The sequence below is a fragment of the Lepus europaeus genome, chromosome 5 (genome assembly GCF_033115175.1).
Source record: "Lepus europaeus isolate LE1 chromosome 5, mLepTim1.pri, whole genome shotgun sequence".
In the NCBI taxonomy this organism is placed as follows: domain Eukaryota; kingdom Metazoa; phylum Chordata; class Mammalia; order Lagomorpha; family Leporidae; genus Lepus; species Lepus europaeus.
Window position 1 is genome coordinate 582,731 of NC_084831.1, and position 14,144 is coordinate 596,874.

Consider the following 14,144-nt stretch of genomic DNA (forward strand, 5'->3'; position numbering starts at 1 on the left):
CCTGCAGTGCCCGTGTTCATGGTGAGGGGATGCCCAGGCCAGTAAGGGGCTCAGAGGGGAGGGGCCCAGAACAGGGCCAGCAGGATTCCCAGGGACCTGGGCAGCCCGGGCAAGGCCCCCAGGGAGAGACAGCCCGGGCAAGGCCCCCAGGGAGAGACAGCCTGGGCAAGGCCCCCAGGGAGACACAGCCCGGGCAAGGCCCCCAGGGAGACAGCCCGGGCTGGCATGTGTGTGCCTCACTGTCCGCAGGCTGACACGTGTGCCTATCCCTTGGCTAGCGTGTACATGTCTCACTGTCCCCAGCCTGACATGTGTGTGCCTCACTGTCCCCAGGCTGGCACACGTGTGCCTCTGTCCCCAGGCTGGCAGGCAGGGGTGGCACTGACAGGGTCTGGAGGGTTCTCCTGGGGACGTCACAGGCACACGGCCCCGGTCACTTCTGCGACACCTGACACCACCACTGCCCAGCTCTGGGCTCTGGACACCTGAAGATGGGACGTGCTGGGGGCGGCAGCCCACCCTGCGGCATGGGAATGGCTGCTGGAGACCCCTCGTCAGCCCTGGAGCCCCAGCGCCCTCCTGCAGGCCCAGACGAGTTAGGTGTAAGCTTTATTCTCTCTCCCCAAACCTGTGGATGTTGCAGCCCTGAGCTCCCTGGGCGCAAGCCCCTGGGGCCAACTCCGGGCGGAGACCTCTGGGCTGGGCCCAGGGCTGGGAAGGCAGCAGCCTCCCCGGGAGCTGTGGACAGAGGGCCGCCCGGCAGGCGTCACAGAGAGCGGGACCACATGTGACATGTGCAGCAGTGTGCCGCCCGGCCGGCCTTCCCCGGGGGGCCCTGGCTCTAGGCCCCAGCACCACAAGCTCTGGTCCGATGGCTCCAGAAGAGCTGGCTCACCCCCTCCCAGGGGCACCAAGCCTAGGGCCCTGGGCGCTGGGCCCCTGGAGTGGTCTAGGGGCTCGAGACCCCGGGGAGAGCACTGGGCTTCCGGGAGGGAGCCAGGTCTTCCTCTCCGGGTCTGGCCATCTTCACAGCCTCATCATAGGAGGGTGGCAGCTCGGGGGCGTGGAGGCTGTAGGCAGGAGGCACCATGGGGTCCAGGTCCAGCTCCCCAAAGGGCAGCGGTGGCCGCATGCCCAGTGGGCACTGCACAGAGCTGTAAGCTGCGGGGAGCCACGGTGAGTTTGGGAGCTGGCCTGGCTCCCCCTTCCGGCCCCCCGAGGGCCGCCAGGCACTCACAGGTCACTGTGCTGTGCACAGGGCTGTCGCTGTCCACACGGATGACTGTCAGGTGGCAGCGCTGCCACGCGGGCGGCGAGTGAGACTGGACACGGGCCCGCTTCCAGAGGCCGCAGAACCGGACACAGCTGGCCGTGAGCCCGCAGAGCAGCAGCAGGAAGACAGCGAGCAGGGTGAGCCTGGCGGGGGAGCAGGGCCACCGCGACTGACCCTCGGCCACCAGGCCCAGCCCACCTGATGCACGGCCGGCCAGAGCTGCCGGAGCAGCCCGCTTCGTCTGGCTGTCTCTCCAGGGCTGGCTGGGGGTGGCCTTGGGCTCACTCCCAGGACATGCCGTCCCAGCCGACTGCACCGTGCCTGTGCCCAGGCTGCCGGCTGTGCCGAGGCCTAGCTCGGGGGCCCAGGGCCCCAGAGCCTTCCTGCTGGCAGCCTGGGAGGAGGCACAATCCAGGCGGCCAGGTGGGGAGGGGGTCTGGCAGACACAAACCCCCCTCCTCTGCGTACCGGCAGGGCAGCCTCCACTTACCCCACGTGCCACAGGCTGCTCCAACGGGCCTGGGCCGGGCACCTGCGGGGACGGCGGCACCTGGAGCAGGCGGGGCACCGGCCGGGCTCCTCACTGCCCGAGCCCCGCCACGGGCCGGGCCCCGACACCCCCCCACCCCGACTTACTGGTCCGAGGAGTCGCAGCGGCGGTCAGCGAAGCAGAGCGCCACCTGTGGGGACAGGCATGAGCCCGGGCGCGCCGTGGCCCAAGCACAGACCCGCCCCACACTGCCAGAACCCAGCACGCGGCCCGACCCACCTGCGGCAGGAGCAGGAGAGGCAGCAGCAGCAGCGAGAGCCCGCGGCCGCCGGGGGCCATGCTCCGCGAGTGGCTCCAGGGCGCCCCGCCCACCGCAGGCCCCGCCCAGCACCCTGATGCCCGCGGGAAGCCCCGCCCCAAGGCCCCGGGCCACGCCCAGGGTCCGATCCTGCTTTTGACCCTGCCCTCAGCCTAGGCCCCGCCTGCGGATGCCCCGCCCTCCAGACTGCCGCTCAGTTCGCAGTGGGTGGGCACAGGCGGGATGCGGCCGGGGGGCTGAATGGGCAGAGCTGGGTGTGGCCGGGACGCCCCCTCGAGGCGCGCCTGGACTGGGTGGTCTCCCGGGAGGTGGGGCTGCCCCTGCCTCTGCACCTGAGGCTCGGGGTGCAGGCCACTTCGCAGAAGCACTGGAGCGTGGAGTCCTGGCCCCCGCCTCGGGTGCCTGCAGCCCCACGGACTCGGCCAGGCTGGAGCCCCTGCTGGGCCCGCGCTGCCCTCTCCTGTGGTCAGGCCGAGGCAGCACAGCAGCCGGGGCGCAGAGCTGAGGGCAGCTGGTCTGGGAGGACCAGCAGACGTGAGCGGGAGGGGACCTGGGCCCGGGGCCTGGGGGCCCAAGGCTCTCTCCTCACCGGGACTGGGGCAGGGGCTTGTGCCAGCTCTGGATTTAGAACAGAGTGGCCCGAGCTGACGCTGGGCTCCCGACTCCGGCTCCTGCTGCTCTGAGCCTGGGGGGGCTGGGTCCCTGCCCCTGTGGGTGAGGTGGGGATTGGGTTCCGGCCCAGGCTCTGGCCCCAGCGGGCATTTCGGCAGTGCACCAGTGCATGGAAGATATCTGCCTCTCAGAAAACAGAAACCAGTCAGCGTGGCAGCCCAGAGGCTCGTACCCAGGAGAAGCGCCTCCTCCCGAGGCCTGACCTGGCGGGCCCTGCCTGCTCCCCAGCTGCCGGGCGAGCAAGCCGGGGCCTGGCTGGTCAGCCCCAGAAAGCTAGCCAGCGTCCCGATAATGCCCCTCCTAAGCCGACCTGAGAATGCTGGCCAAAGCCTGCTCCAGGGTCAGGATCCCTGGGCACTGAGGGGCTGGGGCCGAGGACGGCCATTAGCACCGCCCCCTGGTGGCTGCCTGGGGCTGGTGTGTGTGCTGTGCGGGGCAGGAGGGCAGGTGGGGCAGCACCCCGCAGAGCATGGTGTGGTTCAGGGACCCCAGCCATCTTGCCCTCTGGGTGACCCAGGAGGTCACTCCCAATGCTGCCACAGGCCTGGAACGCCTCTTACAAATGGCAGTGTTCGGGGTGCGTTCTGGCCAGGCACAGGCTGCCTTTGGTGGGACCCCCTTCTCAGGGCAGCGTTTGTCTTGGAGGTCAGGACGCCTGCAGCCCAGCTCTGGCCACTGCGGCCACCTGGGGAGTGAACCAGCGGATGGAAGACCCCTTCCGTCCCCCCCCCCGTCTCTCTCCCTGTCTCTCTCTTGTCTCTGTCTCTATTTCTGTCTCTCTGTCTCTCTCTCCCCGTCTCTTTCCCTGTCTCTCTCCCCTCTCTGTCTCTCCCTCCTCCCTGTCGCTCTCTCCCTGTCTCTTTCTCTCCCCCCTGTCTCTCTCTCCCCCTCTCTGGCTCTCTCTCCCTCTCTTGGTCTCTCTCTGTCTCTCTCCCTGTCTCCCCCCCCTTGGTCTCTCTCTCCCCATCTCTTTCCTTGTCTCTCTCTCCCTGTCTCTCTCTCCCTCTCTGTCTCTCTCTCCCTCTCTCCCTGTCTCTCTCTCCCTCTCTCTGTCTCTCTCTCCTTGTCTCTCCCTCTCTCTCCCCGTCTCTCTCTCCCTCTCTCTCCCTGTCTCTCTCTTTCTCTCCCCCCCTCCCTGTCTCTCTCTCCCTCTCTCGGTCTCTCTCTGTCTCTCTCCCTGTCTCCCCCCCCCCCTTGGTCGCTCTCTCCCCATCTCTTTCCCTGTCTCTCTCTCCCCCTCTCTGTCTCTCTGTCTCTCTCTCCCCGTCTCTTTCCCTGTCTCTCTCTCCCTGTCTCTCTCTTTCTCTCTCCCCCTCCCTGTCTCTCTCTCCCTCTCTCTGTCTCTCTCTGTCTGTCTGTCTGTCTCTCTCTCCCTGTCTCTCCCTCTCTCTCCCCGTCTCTCTCTCCCTCTCTCTCCCCGTCTCTCTCTCCCTGTCTCTCTCTCTCCCCCCCTGCGGCCCACATCAGAGCGCCTGGGCTTGGCACTCGGCTCCGGCTCCAGTTCCTGCTCACGCAGACGCTGGGAAGCAGCAGTCAGGACCTAGGAGGCTTGGTCGCGCGCCCACATGGGAGATCTGGGTTGTTTGCGGCTCCCATCTTTGGCCTGACCCAGCCCGGCTGTTTTGGGCTTGGGGACCAGTGGATGGAGTCTCTCTCTCTCTCTCCCTGCCCCCCACCACGTGTCTGTCTCTTTCTTTAGTGTCCACATCCTGGGCCTTCAGGGGTTCAGGGATTGGGGCCCAGAACAGCCGAGACTCTGGACCCGGCCTTGGACGCTGGCTGGGCTCTGGCTGGAGTGGGTGGGTAAGCGGGGTGCCTGGCCTGTGCCTGGGGCTGTCAAGGGTCCTGGGACTTGGGAGGCGTGGGAGGCCTGGGGGGCTGGAGGCCCCCTGCCCCCTTTGCCCCTGGTTGGGCTTCTCTGGGTCTGGGCCAGCCTCAAGCTCCGCCCTGCTCTACCCCAGCACCCAGGTGGCCAGGGTGGCCTCCAGGGGGCCCGTGTTTCAGGGGGCCCTGTCCTCCCTCTCCAGCAAGTCAGCCACTGTCGCCCACAGACACAGGCCGCACGCGCTGCCTCGCGAGGGTTTATTGTGCGGGTGGGGCCAGGGCCCCAGGAGCTCCGTGGAGGGGCTGTCTGTGAGCAGGACTGGCCTGGCCAGCGGCTCTGCGGTGGGGTCTGGGCACAGGTGCTCTCGGGCCCTGGGCCCGCTGGGTCCGGGGCAGCAGCAGTGGCCGTGTCTGTGGGACCAGGGGGCCCTGGCTGTGAGGCCGGGCAGCGGTGGATTCTGGATGCCAGGTCCCTGGGCGAGGGTCCCGGGGACTCTGTGCAGAGGCTCCTGTGGCTCAGGGGCTGGTCACCACGTGGGCCACGAAGATGACCTTGTAGGTTTCCTTCACACCCCCTCTGAGCTGAAGCAGGGCTGACACCATGAGTGGGTGGTCCGGCTGGAACAGGACAGGGGAGGGAGGAGGGGTCCTGAGCCGGGGCCCCGGGGTCCTCGTCTTTCCCACCGCACACCCTCCTGGGGGAGGGGCAGCAGGCACCTACGTCGAAGTCGGCAGGTGGCACCCAGGAGATGCTGATGGTTTTGGTCTGGCCCCGCTCCACCACGCCCCGCGAGGGCTCGATGGAGAAGCCCTTGTGCTGCAGGGCCGTGACGCTGTCCAGGCTGAACTCCACCATCTGCAGGGGGGTGCTGCTGCAGGCTGGCCGCCAGGCACGGCCGGGGCGGGACAGGGGCCGCTCCCCCACCCCCTCGGCTCCGAGCAGAGCCCGCCCCCCACCTGCCCAGGGCCGGACAAGGCCGGGAGGAGCCAGGGGAGTCCAGGGAGCCGCCAGGCCAGTGCGGTGGTCACCTTCTTTGGGGACAGCTGGGTGGTCCGGATACAGCCCACCTGCAGCTCTCGCGTGGCAGGTGGGGCCGACGAGTCTGTGTCGTACTGGACGTAGTCCAAGGTCACTAGCAGGTGCTTTAGCTCCTCCGTGTCTGCGCAGGGAGGGCCTGGCTGGGAACTGCTGGGGGCGGGGCCAGGAAGGGGGCGGGGCTGGGGGCCTGGCAGGGGCTGGGTGCTGGGCGGGGGGGGGGGGGCCTGGGGACAAGGCTGGGGGCCTGGCAGGGGGCGGGGCTGGGACCCTCCCTGGGGACTCACCCTCCCTGTGCTCGGCGTCCAAGGCAGGGACCACGGCCAGAGACTCCACGGGCACGTCCAGGGGGTCTCCGCCCTCCACGAACATCATGTGCTCGCGGGCCGCGCCCTTCAGCAGGATCTGGTGGGAGACTTTCTGGGGACAAGAACCCCCGCGCGGCTCTCAGCCTCTCCCTCAGTTGCTGCCTGGGGGGGCGCGGGGAAGGGGGGCAGCGCGGGACCCCACCTTTTCGAAGAGCACCACCTGGAGCCTGTCGGAGAAGTAGAGGCTCTCGTGGTCCGGGCTGAAGGTCACCGTGAAGTCCTGCGCCCTGCCGGGCTCCAGGACGCCCTCGGCGGGGACCACGCTGAACACGCTCTGCCCACTCAGATTCTGAGAGCCTGTGACGGAGCCGAGGTGAGTGTGGCCGACCCCTCCGGGCCCTGTCCCCCCACGGAGCCACGCCCTCCAGGGCCCCGCCCTCTGTCCGCTGCCCTCCCAGGTCCAGTCTCCTCCCACGTAGCCCCCACCCCACCCAGGGCCACGCCCCCTCCCCCCCCCCCGCCGTGCCCTGTCTCCTCCCTCCATCCTTGCCCTAGGCCCTTCCCTCTCATGGCCCCACCCCTTCCCCGCCTACTTCCCCTCCCCTCCCCCCATGGAGCCCCTCCTATAGCCGTGTCCCTCCCCCCGCGGGGCTCCGCCCCTGGCCCCGCCCCTTCCGCAGGTCCCTCCGGGGGTCTGCCCCTTCCTCTCCCACAGGGCCTCCAGCCACGACCCTCCCCTGCCCTTCCGTGGCCCTGCCTTCCCCTCAACCCAGCCTCTCCCATGGCCCTTCCCCTCCCGTGGCCCCGCCCCGTTCCCAGGCCCCGCCTCTCCCCCTGCGGCTCCGCCCTGCCCGCGCTCCCAGCCGGCGCCCGCAGCTCACCCACGATCTCCGTCCGCTGGGCGGGCGAGGCGAGGAACCGCGGCAGCTGCTGCTGGTCCTGGGCCCTGGTGTGCGAGAGGCTCTCCAGCCGCAGCGAGAACTTGACGGGCAGCGAGGAGTCGTTCTGCAGCTGCCAAGCGCGCCCGCGTCACGGGGGCCCCTCCCTGCTGCCCCTGCCAGTGGTCAGCGTCCGCGACTCGGCCACAGCGGCGGTGGGGACCTCACGAGCCCTTTCCCAGGCTGGTGGGCTGCTGGTGTGCCCCCAGCCGCCGTCCTGCCCTCCCGGGCACACCGTCCCTGCCCCCAGCTGAGCCTCCAGGACCCCATCTGGGGAGTGTGAAGGCGGCCGTCCCTCAGACAGACTGCCACCCCTGCCCCCAGAGCAGCAACACGAGGAAGGGAGCTCTGCCAGGGCCCTGCGGGTGGGCGGGAGGGGCCGGGGCTGGGGGCAGACTGGCTTTCCAGCCAGCTGGGCACGGCTGGCCCCTGCAGGCCGGGGCAGGTCACCTTGAAGGTCGAGGAGACCGACTCCCTGGCGATCACGTAGCCCATGTTGAGAACGCCGCCGTCCACAGAGCACGTGATCAGCGGTGCCACGCCAGTGCCCAGGAGGGTGAGGGTGAGGGTGCCTCTCTTGGTGGCCACGTCCAGCGTTTCTTGAGCCTGAGGAGGCCATGTCCCTTAGCAAGGGCAGCGTCAGCCAGAGGGTGGCGGGCAGCCCTGTCTGGGAGTACCCAGTGCCTGGCTCCTGGCCTCTGACTTCCGTGATGCCCGGGGCCCAGGAGGGTGGCGGCCGGGGCGCCTGGGTGCAGCGGCCCAGGGGAGCTTGGGAACTCACCAGGGTGCTCTCGTGGGGGGAGAAGCACAGCACCAGGGCCTGGGTCTCCCCCGCATGCAGCTTGCTCAGGGGATTCAGCAGGACGAAGGGGCCGTTGGGGTTCAGCAGCGAGAACTCCACCTGGGGCCGGCGTTGGGAGGGGGCGCTGAGCTGTGCGGGCTCGGCCACAGGCCCCCCGCTCCCGGCCCGGCGTGGACACGATACCGCGAGGTCCTCGGAGGAGATGTTCCGGATGGAGACCTTCTTTATGCTGCGGTGTCCTGGGACGGGCAGGGAGGCCGCGGTCACGGCACGGCCCCTGGCCCCAGGGAGAGCCCTGCCCTGCCCGGGCCCCACGGGGACTCACCTACGGCGACGTCGCCAAAGTTGAAGACGGTCTTGCCCTTGTCGGACGTCACCACGATGGGCGGTGCCACCGTCGGGCACCACAGCTCCAGGTACAGGGTGTTGTGGGGGCTGGGGAGGCGAGGGCAAGTCGAGGGCGGAGCCGGGAGGCCCTGTGCCCACCCAGGCTTGGATCTGCTTGGCCCGTCCTAGCCCGCACACTCCACACCTGAAGGTCAGGGGCTCTGCTCCCTTCCTGTCCTTGATGTCGCCGCTGGCGACCACACAGGGAACCACGAACTTGTTGAACTTGCCCTGGAAGGCCCTGGCCAGCGCGGCCTGGGCAGCCTGGAACTCTTCGGCACTGCAATGGAGCCAGCACGCTGCCCTCGGGCCCCTGCCCCCTCACCTGCCCGCAGCGCGGAGGCTGGGCCCCTGGCTCTCTGGCCTGAGCCAGACCGCCCCCACCCGGAGGGAGGACTCTGGGGAAGGAGGTTCCGGGTGTTGGGCCGTGGGGCCACCCTGGGTCCTGGCCACTGCTGTCCCCTTTTATCTGACCAGCTGGCTTCCCACCCTTCTCAGCTCCTGGGGCGGCCTCTCCATGGGCAGAGAGGGAGGAGAGCAGGGGCCTTTGTCCTGTGACTCGAGAGCCACGTCTCTGCTGGGAAGGCTGGGAAGGCAGCCTCCCCCCAGCTGCTCCTGGGGACACCAGGCCCAGGGAGGGGAGCTCCTGGATCTAGCTGCACCTGAGCCAGCCGGGGGTGCAGGTGGTATGTGGGGAACAGTCTCCCCGGGGCGGGCTGGGTTCCGTCAGAGGGGCCCACCTGGCCTTGAGCTCCTGCCTCTGCAGCCCCAGGCTGTGGGAGATGGAGGGCCGGTAGCGGTCGCGGCCCTGCAGGCGCATCGGGGCCAGGGACTGTCTCCGGAACTCCTTCCTCTGGGTGATGGTGTCTTTCCGGAGCTGTGAGCGGGTGCTGGCTGTGGGGCCGCCCTGGGTTCTGCCCTCTGCCCAGCAGGCCCCACAGGGGTCCCATGGCTCCTCCAGGGCCCAGCCCCCAACCGGCTCAAAGGCTGATGAAAGGGGGGTGTCCTGGGGGCAGGGGAGGCCCCATGGAGACCCCCACCCCGCAGGCTGCTCCGGAGTCCGGGGTCTGTCTTTGGCACTGGGGAAACCCCAGCCCAGGCAGCCGAAGGGCCCACCAGAACCAGCCCATGCCCTGCCCACGTCCAGGCACCGATTTGGACTCCGTATCTTTGCTCAGGGTCTGGAGGGCCTCCTGGCGGATCAGATCATTGGGTAGTACGGGCCGGAAGGCCACCTGGACCAGGCACCTCTGTGGGCAGAGCCGGCAGGGCAGTGGGTTCCGGGCCCTGCCTACCTGAGCATCCTGCGCCCCCAACCGTGGTCCCTGAGTCCCCTCAAGGTGACCCCTCCTGTGGGAGTTCAGCCTGGACGTGGCCCTTGCAGGAGGCAGTGGGGCTGCAGCCCAGGGCCGTCAAGCCCCCTATTGTGTGTGTGGACCGGAGGGACAGGACGGGAAGCAGGGTGCTGGGTGGAGGCACCAACACTGGGCTCCTTGAGACGGGTGCTGTGGCCTCTCTGCCCTCCTGCTGTGAGGTCCACGCCAGCTGGCCCCACGGTCTGCAGGACCCTCCTCTGTCCCGGTCCCCAGGGCCACGGAACCCTCTTGGGCCCTGCTTGGCTCTGATGAAGGGCGAGGTGGACTCCCACAGCTGATGCCCAGGCTGAATTCCCGTGGTCAGGGTGGGCTAGCAGGTCCCCTGGGGCAGTCTGAGCCCCTTCCCCCCCCGGCCACGGGGGCCCTGCTCACCTTTCCCGGCAGCACGGTCCCCACCGAGGGTGAGATGGTGATGGGCGAGTCCGGGGGCAGCAGGAACTCGAAAGACGTGGGCCCCACCGGGGAGGCCTCCTCCGAGCCGATGCGCGGCACCGAGTGGGTCAGCGAGTTCATGCTCAGGTGCGAGTTGATCACGTAGACCGTGGCCACCGACGTGTCGTACAGCGCCGTGGCCGCAAACTTGATGTGGTAGTGGGACAGCTCCAGGGGCGGGTGAACTCCCACGGCTCGGCAGGACAGCTTGAAGCACCTGGGGGTGACCGGCAGAGTGGCACTCAGCCTGGGGGCGCCTGCAGGAGCAGCGTCCAGCCTGGGATGGCCAGCAGGAGTGGCACTCAGCCTGGTAGTGGCCAGCAGGAGTGGGGCGGCCAGCAGGAGCAGCATCCAGCCTGGGATGGCCAGCAGGAGTGGCACTCAGCCAGGTAGTGGCCAGCAGGAGCGAGGTGGCCAGCAGGAGTGGACTCAGCCTGGGGGTGGCCGGCAGGAGTGAGGTGGCCAGCAGGAGCAGCATCCAGCCTGGGATGGCCAGCAGGAGTGGGGCGGCCAGCAGGAGTGGCACTCAGCCTAGGATGGCCTGCAGGAGTGGGGCGGCCAGCAGGAGTGGACTCAGCCTAGGGTGGCCTGCAGGAGTGGGGCGGCCAGCAGGAGTGGACTCAGCCTAGGATGGCCTGCAGGAGTGGGGCGGCCAGCAGGAGTGGACTCAGCCTGGGGGTGGCCGGCAGGAGTGAGGTGGCCAGCAGGAGTGGACTCAGCCTGGGGGTGGCCGGCAGGAGTGGGGGCGATGGCAGGAGCAGCATCCAGCGAGCCTCTTGCACTTCTGCTCCAGTTGCAGTGCTCGCCGCCCAGGCTGGCACCGTTGGAAGCCTGGCCCCTGCGCTCGTGCTGGGTGCCCACGGCTGAGACGGTGCGGAGGAGGGGATTATGACGTATTCAGAGATTTAAAAGGCAGCACTGGGGGCCGGCACCGTGGCTCGCTGGGTGAATCCTCCGCCTGCGGTGCCGGCATCCCATATGGGCACCAGGGTCCAGTCCCGGCTGCTCCTCTTCCAGTCCAGCTCTCTGCTATGGCCCGGGAGGGCAGTGGAGCATGGCCCAAGTGCTTGGGCACCTGCACCCGCATGGGAGACCAGGAGAAGCACCTGGCTCCTGGCTTTGGATCGGCATAGTTCCGGCCATGGCAGCCATTTGGGGGGTGAACCAACGGAAGGAAGACCTTTCTCTCTGTCTCTCTCTCTCTCACTGTCTATAACTCTGCCTGTCAAATAAGTAAAAAAAAAAAAAAAAGAAGAAGTAGCGGGGGGGTGGGCCTCGCGGCGCAGGGTCAAGCCGCCGTGTGGGGTGCCCGCTTCGCTTCTCAGGGTGCCTGCTCCACCCGGCTGCTCTGCTTCCCGTGCAGCTTCCTGCTAGTGCCCTGCGCCACCGCCGACGTCAGCCCGAGCGCGTGGGCCCCTGCTGCCCAGGTCAGAGGCCCAGATGGAGTTCCTGGCTCCTGCCTCCGTCCTGGCCTCGTCCTGGCTGCTGGGGGCACATGTCAGCCCGAGCGCTGGGCCCTGCTGCCCAGGTCAGAGGCCCAGATGGAGTTCCTGGCTCCTGCTTCCGTCCTGGCCTCGTCCTGGCTGTCGGAGGCACACGGGATGCAAGAGGGCTGTCCGTCGCTCTGTCTTCCCAACACATCAATAGATCTTGGGCCAGAACGGTGGCCCAGTGGGTTAGGCCGCCACTTGCATCCATGGCAGAGTGCCCACTCGAGTCCCTGCTAATGGCCTGGGAAGGCAGCCGGGGGTGGTCTAAGCGCTTGGGCCCTGCCACCCATGTGGGAGACAAAGGTGGTCCTCTTGGCTGCTGGCTTTAGCCTGGCCCAGCCCTGGCTGTTGTGGGCATCTGGGGAGTGAACCAGTAGATGGGAGACTTCTCTGTGTGTTACTCTGACTTCAAATAAATAAATAAATCTTCAAAAAATATTTGAAAGTCAGAGTTGGAGTGGAAGGGGGAGAGGGAAAGGGAGCCGGGGAGAGGGAGAGGTGAGAGAGGGACAGAAATCTTCCATCCACGGGTTCAGTCTCCGGCTGCCAGGGCTGGGCCAGGCTGGAGCCAGGCGCTTCATCCGGGTCTCCCATGTGGACGGCAGGGGCCAAGGTGCACCAGCAAGGAACTAGATTAGAGGTGGAGCAGCCGGGACTCGAACCGGTGCCCATGTGGGATACTAGCGCTGCAGGTGGCAGCTGAACTGCTGGCCACGGCCCCAGACCCCTGCCTCCATCAATCTTCTAGAAGATTCAGAGTGAGACATCACTGAGATGATCGTCCCGAATTGGACAGTGAGAGCACGGACGGTGTGACAGACGTCGCGCGTGGAAGGCGAGTTTTGGTGGAGTCCCTCCCAGGGCTGGCGCCGTCCTCGTGGGCCGTCCAGTTCTTCAACTCCTGTTTCCTTCTGCACCACGCGCTGTGCCGCACTCTGCGGGGACTCAGGGACTCTCGTCCGTGGCCGGAGCCCCACAGGCTCCTCCTTCGTCTCCGCTGCAAGGGAGACACTAGAAGCTCCCAGAAGCAAAGCTGTGGCCTCCCGTCCAGGGCTGCGTCTCCAGGGTCCCCCTGAGACCGCCAGAGGCTGTCATCGCCATAACTCAGGGGCCGCGGGTGCTCCCGGGCCCTGGACAAAGAGCGGGGACGGTGGTCACGGTTCATCCGCACAGGTGGCTGAGAAAACGCGTCCCTCTTCCATCGCCGCTCTGTGCCGCTCCTGGCCCGCGGACTCCCGGCTCCCTCCCCTGAGTGGGCTGTGCTGTCCACCCTGGGCCCCGCCCTGGGCATTTGCAAACGGCCCCCTCAGCCCGGGGTGGTGGCCACGTGGACAGTGGCACCCAAGGGATTTTTCTGTTCTCTGGGAGAGTCAGGATCGGCGTTGGTTCCATTTTCTTTAAACGTCTGCAAGAATTCACTGGCGGAAACAACTGGATCCTTCACTGTGGGATGCTTTGATATCTTGGGTGCCATTCCTGAACAGTCTGGTTTTTCCCGGTCTGGTCAGGTGGAGGGTTGTGTGTCGAGGCAGCTGTCCACTTCAGCCGCAGCCGCAGTGCCCTGGCTGATGTGTGCGGGGCCCGAGGGAGGCCCCTCTGTGCCCGGCCCTGCCAGGCGCTGCACTCGCACGTGTGGCTTCTCTGCGGGCCGTGTGTGGCTCCCCCTTCGTCAGATTCGCCTCCGAGCCCGTCTTCCTTGTCCTTCCTTTGGGTTTCATCTCCGCGCTTTTTCAGTTCCTGGAAGGAAAGCTCAGACGATTGATTTTCAAACTGTCTTCTAGACCCGCGATTCCAGCTAGAATTCCCACTGAGCACCGCCTTCGAGGGTTCCCAGTGTCCGGAGTGGGCACGTGCGAAGCGGGACCCTCTGCTGTGCAGGCACGGGTCTGTCGGGGCGACACGAGGCCGAGGTGCAGGACGCGGAAATCAGGGTGGGCGTCGTGGTGCTGGAGGTTAAGCCGCCACCCGCGACGCTGGCCTCCCGTATCCAAGCGCTGGCTTGAGTCCCGGCTGCTCCGCTGCTGGTCCAGCTCCCTGCTCGTGTGCGTGGGAAGGCAGTGGAGGATGGCCCTGCCAGCCCATGGGAGACCCGGTTGGAGCTCCTGGCGCTGTCTGGCCCAGCCCTGGCTGTGGTGGCTGTTTTGGGAGTGAACCAGCAGGTGGAAGATGTCTATCTCTCTCTGTCACTCTGCCTTTCAGCTAAATAAACAGATCTTTTAAAAAGCAGAACGCAGCCCCTGACCTCGGGGAGCAGCTGTCGCAGCTGCGTGTGACCCTCCAGGCCTCTGCACTCCGTGCCGGGCACGGCAGCATGGCCGGTCCCCTGGTCCCCTGCATTATGTGGTTTGGAGGCCAGGCTGCACACACGCGTGTGCAACGATGGGCAGTAAAAGTGAGCGGCCTGGGACCAGCGGGTGGGCTTGAGGAGGGGAGAGAACAGGGCGTGGGTTTATTTCTGCAGCGGACAAACGCCGGGCATGAGCGGTCTTCGGGGTGGGGGTGGGGGTCCCCCAGGCCGGCCGCCAGGGTTGCTGGGTTGTGTGAGGACAGAGCTTGGGCCGGGGCGGGAGGCAGAGCTGAGGAAGGTGTGACCTCTCGGGCCAGCCGCTGTGGCTCAGAAGAAGCAGGGAGACAGGGGACGCAGCCCCTGACCAAGCTGCGCGAGGGGAGCGCAGAGGCTCCGGGCGGGCGTGAACGCCTCCCCCAGGGACCGGGACGCCTCGAAACGGTCACACTGGAAGCTGAGTTGCCCCACGTGCAGCCACGGAGTTACCCAAGGCGCTCGACAGACACCAAA

General features: G+C 67.6%; 2 protein-coding genes across 7 annotated transcripts in view; both read right to left on the minus strand.

Annotated features, from left to right (window-relative positions):
• Window positions 1-494: 494 nt before the first annotated feature.
• Window positions 495-2,109, minus strand: TMEM52 (transmembrane protein 52). 6 transcript variants are annotated; one of them, XM_062193058.1, is made up of 5 exons: window positions 2,043-2,109; window positions 1,910-1,953; window positions 1,764-1,823; window positions 1,238-1,365; window positions 495-1,161 (listed from the first exon to the last, which is right to left on the minus strand). In XM_062193058.1, exons 1-5 carry the CDS (start codon window positions 2,100-2,102, stop codon window positions 950-952), a joined length of 504 nt encoding a protein of 167 aa, XP_062049042.1. In that variant the 5' UTR covers window positions 2,103-2,109; the 3' UTR covers window positions 495-949. The 6 variants fall into 6 exon arrangements, with proteins under 6 accessions (XP_062049042.1, XP_062049039.1, XP_062049044.1 ...); XM_062193055.1 differs by having other exon boundaries at window positions 1,238-1,416; XM_062193060.1 differs by having other exon boundaries at window positions 496-1,161; window positions 1,764-1,805.
• Window positions 2,110-5,010: 2,901 nt separating this feature from the next.
• CFAP74 (cilia and flagella associated protein 74) overlaps window positions 5,011-14,144 on the minus strand; it is a 48,397-nt gene continuing 39,263 nt past the window's right edge. Inside the window, 14 exon segments of the mRNA XM_062193255.1 lie at window positions 5,011-5,196; window positions 5,300-5,434; window positions 5,608-5,764; window positions 5,898-6,034; window positions 6,125-6,279; window positions 6,804-6,933; window positions 7,311-7,466; window positions 7,642-7,761; window positions 7,846-7,901; window positions 7,988-8,097; window positions 8,195-8,329; window positions 8,790-8,926; window positions 9,201-9,299; window positions 9,798-10,074. Coding sequence (XP_062049239.1) covers window positions 5,095-5,196; window positions 5,300-5,434; window positions 5,608-5,764; window positions 5,898-6,034; window positions 6,125-6,279; window positions 6,804-6,933; window positions 7,311-7,466; window positions 7,642-7,761; window positions 7,846-7,901; window positions 7,988-8,097; window positions 8,195-8,329; window positions 8,790-8,926; window positions 9,201-9,299; window positions 9,798-10,074 — 1,906 coding nt within the window. The 3' untranslated portion in view covers window positions 5,011-5,094.

Bases quoted from the DNA above. Each gene is read 5' to 3' on its own strand.
- TMEM52 (XM_062193055.1), bottom strand. From the start codon at position 2,102: ATGGCCCCCGGCGGCCGCGGGCTCTCGCTGCTGCTGCTGCCTCTCCTG. The intron at 1,954-2,042 runs GTGGGTCGGGCC...CTGTCCCCACAG, and splicing joins CTCTCCTGCTCCTGCCGCAG to GTGGCGCTCTGCTTCGCTGA. The intron at 1,162-1,237 runs GTGAGTGCCTGG...GGCTCCCCGCAG, and splicing joins TGTGCACAGCACAGTGACCT to CTTACAGCTCTGTGCAGTGC.